The sequence below is a fragment of the Penaeus monodon genome, unplaced genomic scaffold (assembly GCF_015228065.2).
Source record: "Penaeus monodon isolate SGIC_2016 unplaced genomic scaffold, NSTDA_Pmon_1 PmonScaffold_1192, whole genome shotgun sequence".
Classification (NCBI taxonomy): Eukaryota; Metazoa; Arthropoda; class Malacostraca; order Decapoda; family Penaeidae; genus Penaeus; species Penaeus monodon.
Genome location: NW_023640736.1, coordinates 12,972 through 14,619, shown reverse-complemented (window position 1 = coordinate 14,619; position 1,648 = coordinate 12,972). Strand labels below are relative to the sequence as shown.

The 1,648-nt window shown below is 33.9% G+C and overlaps 1 protein-coding gene across 1 annotated transcript in view; it reads right to left on the bottom strand.

Annotated features, from left to right (window-relative positions):
• The window catches only part of LOC119568980 (natural resistance-associated macrophage protein 2-like), a gene marked incomplete at its 3' end in the record, with an annotated part of 27,086 nt that extends 26,089 nt beyond the window's left edge, over window positions 1-997 (bottom strand). Inside the window, 1 exon segment of the mRNA XM_037917360.1 lies at window positions 691-997. Coding sequence (XP_037773288.1) covers window positions 691-888 — 198 coding nt within the window.
• Between the last annotated feature and the right edge of the window lie 651 nt (window positions 998-1,648).

Here is a 1,648-nt window from a genome sequence, read left to right as displayed (position 1 = left end):
ACCATAAAAAAAACAGTTTCCCTTAAAATTTTAAGGGCGGGCCAACCAGATGAATTCTGTTATGGGAACATGATGAATTTTAATTACAGGACAACCATGGAAGGCCTCCAGGAAATCTCATCCCAACTTAGGTCCATGGCAGACAAACACAGCTTGGCAGGGGAGAGCCCTTGAATGAGCTCTTAAGGGAAACTACCAGATGAAAATATGGCAATATTTTTACTTTCTCAGTTACTTGGATTTTTGATAATCCTTAGAAACCTTTCCTAGACTTGCTAAGGCCTTCATCAAGATTTTTTCCCCCTTAATTACAATAAGCTGTGTGAGACTGGTATATTGCATTATGCATTCAAAATCACCTTGTTAGCAAGGTCTTATAATATGAGCACCAGGTTATCATGTACTCTAACTTGTATAACCTTGACCAAAGACAGTGACATCTATAACTGGGGCAAGAGATAAAGGGAATTAAGGGATTAAATCAGTGTCCCATGAAACAATTGTTTTTTTTTTTGTTTCTTTTGCTAAGCGATAGCCCACAGTTTCAGTCTCTAAATTACATCACAGTATGTCATTAGTTACATTTCTATCATTTCTTCTGTATTTCAAGAAGTCAAATGGACATATTCATCTGGTAAAAAACTGTACAATGAAATCTTGAAATCATCTATCTTTTTCACTTATACTCACATTTTCAGATTCAGGAATCGGGATTTTTTCATCAGTAAAATATGTGTCAAAATACTCTTCATTGGGGGTAAGAGAAGTTTGTTCTGTTAGAGTAGTACTGCTATTGGTATTGCTAGCAGGAGTGGGTGGCCATGGAGGGCGAACTGTGTTCTCTGTGTTTTCATGTTGCTGTTCTGCATCTTCTTGCCCAGCACTCATATTTCTATCTGGAAATATTTATTAATTTTAAACAGCTTACCAGGAAGGGTAATATTTCAATCACATAACTTCTATTAATTCAAATCAATAATCATGATTTCAACCAAAATTATTTCCAAAGATAAGTACAATCATTTTTGTCATAATATCAATCTTAAATATGTGTCCCTAATATCAATCTTTTAAGGATACCATCAGGTTTGATTTTTTAACCAATTTTTGAAAAATACTGTAATATTTGAAAAAAAAATCTTGGTAGTTCTGAAAACTTTCAACAAGCACAATTTCACAAGGAAAATACTCAAAAATAAATGTTCTGAGTAATTCATTGAGCCCATCCGTGATAAATAATGCACTTGTTGGAGAGGGATGCACATATATATATTACTCATAGAAGTTGTTTGTTTAGCTAAAAGAAATTAGGAATACAATATAAGAGAACTCGGAGTATGATCATTCTGTCACTCTTTGAGTCCTCTTGATTAGATTATTATGAAAAGGAGATTTTATCGTTTCTATGCTTCACAATGATCTAGGCAAGTGATATGTAAAAGATGATGATAAAAATGATGCTGAGGAAAGGGAGATAAACTGCAAAATAGAGAGAGTAAACACATGCTCTGCCTTCCCTCTCCTCAAGTGAGGAAGCTTACATGAAAAAATATTTTGTAAAGAAAGAGAAACTAGGTACCAACTAATGGTTAATGGTTAGAAGAAATAAATGTGCTAGACATCAAAGGTCATATACCACTGGTATTGT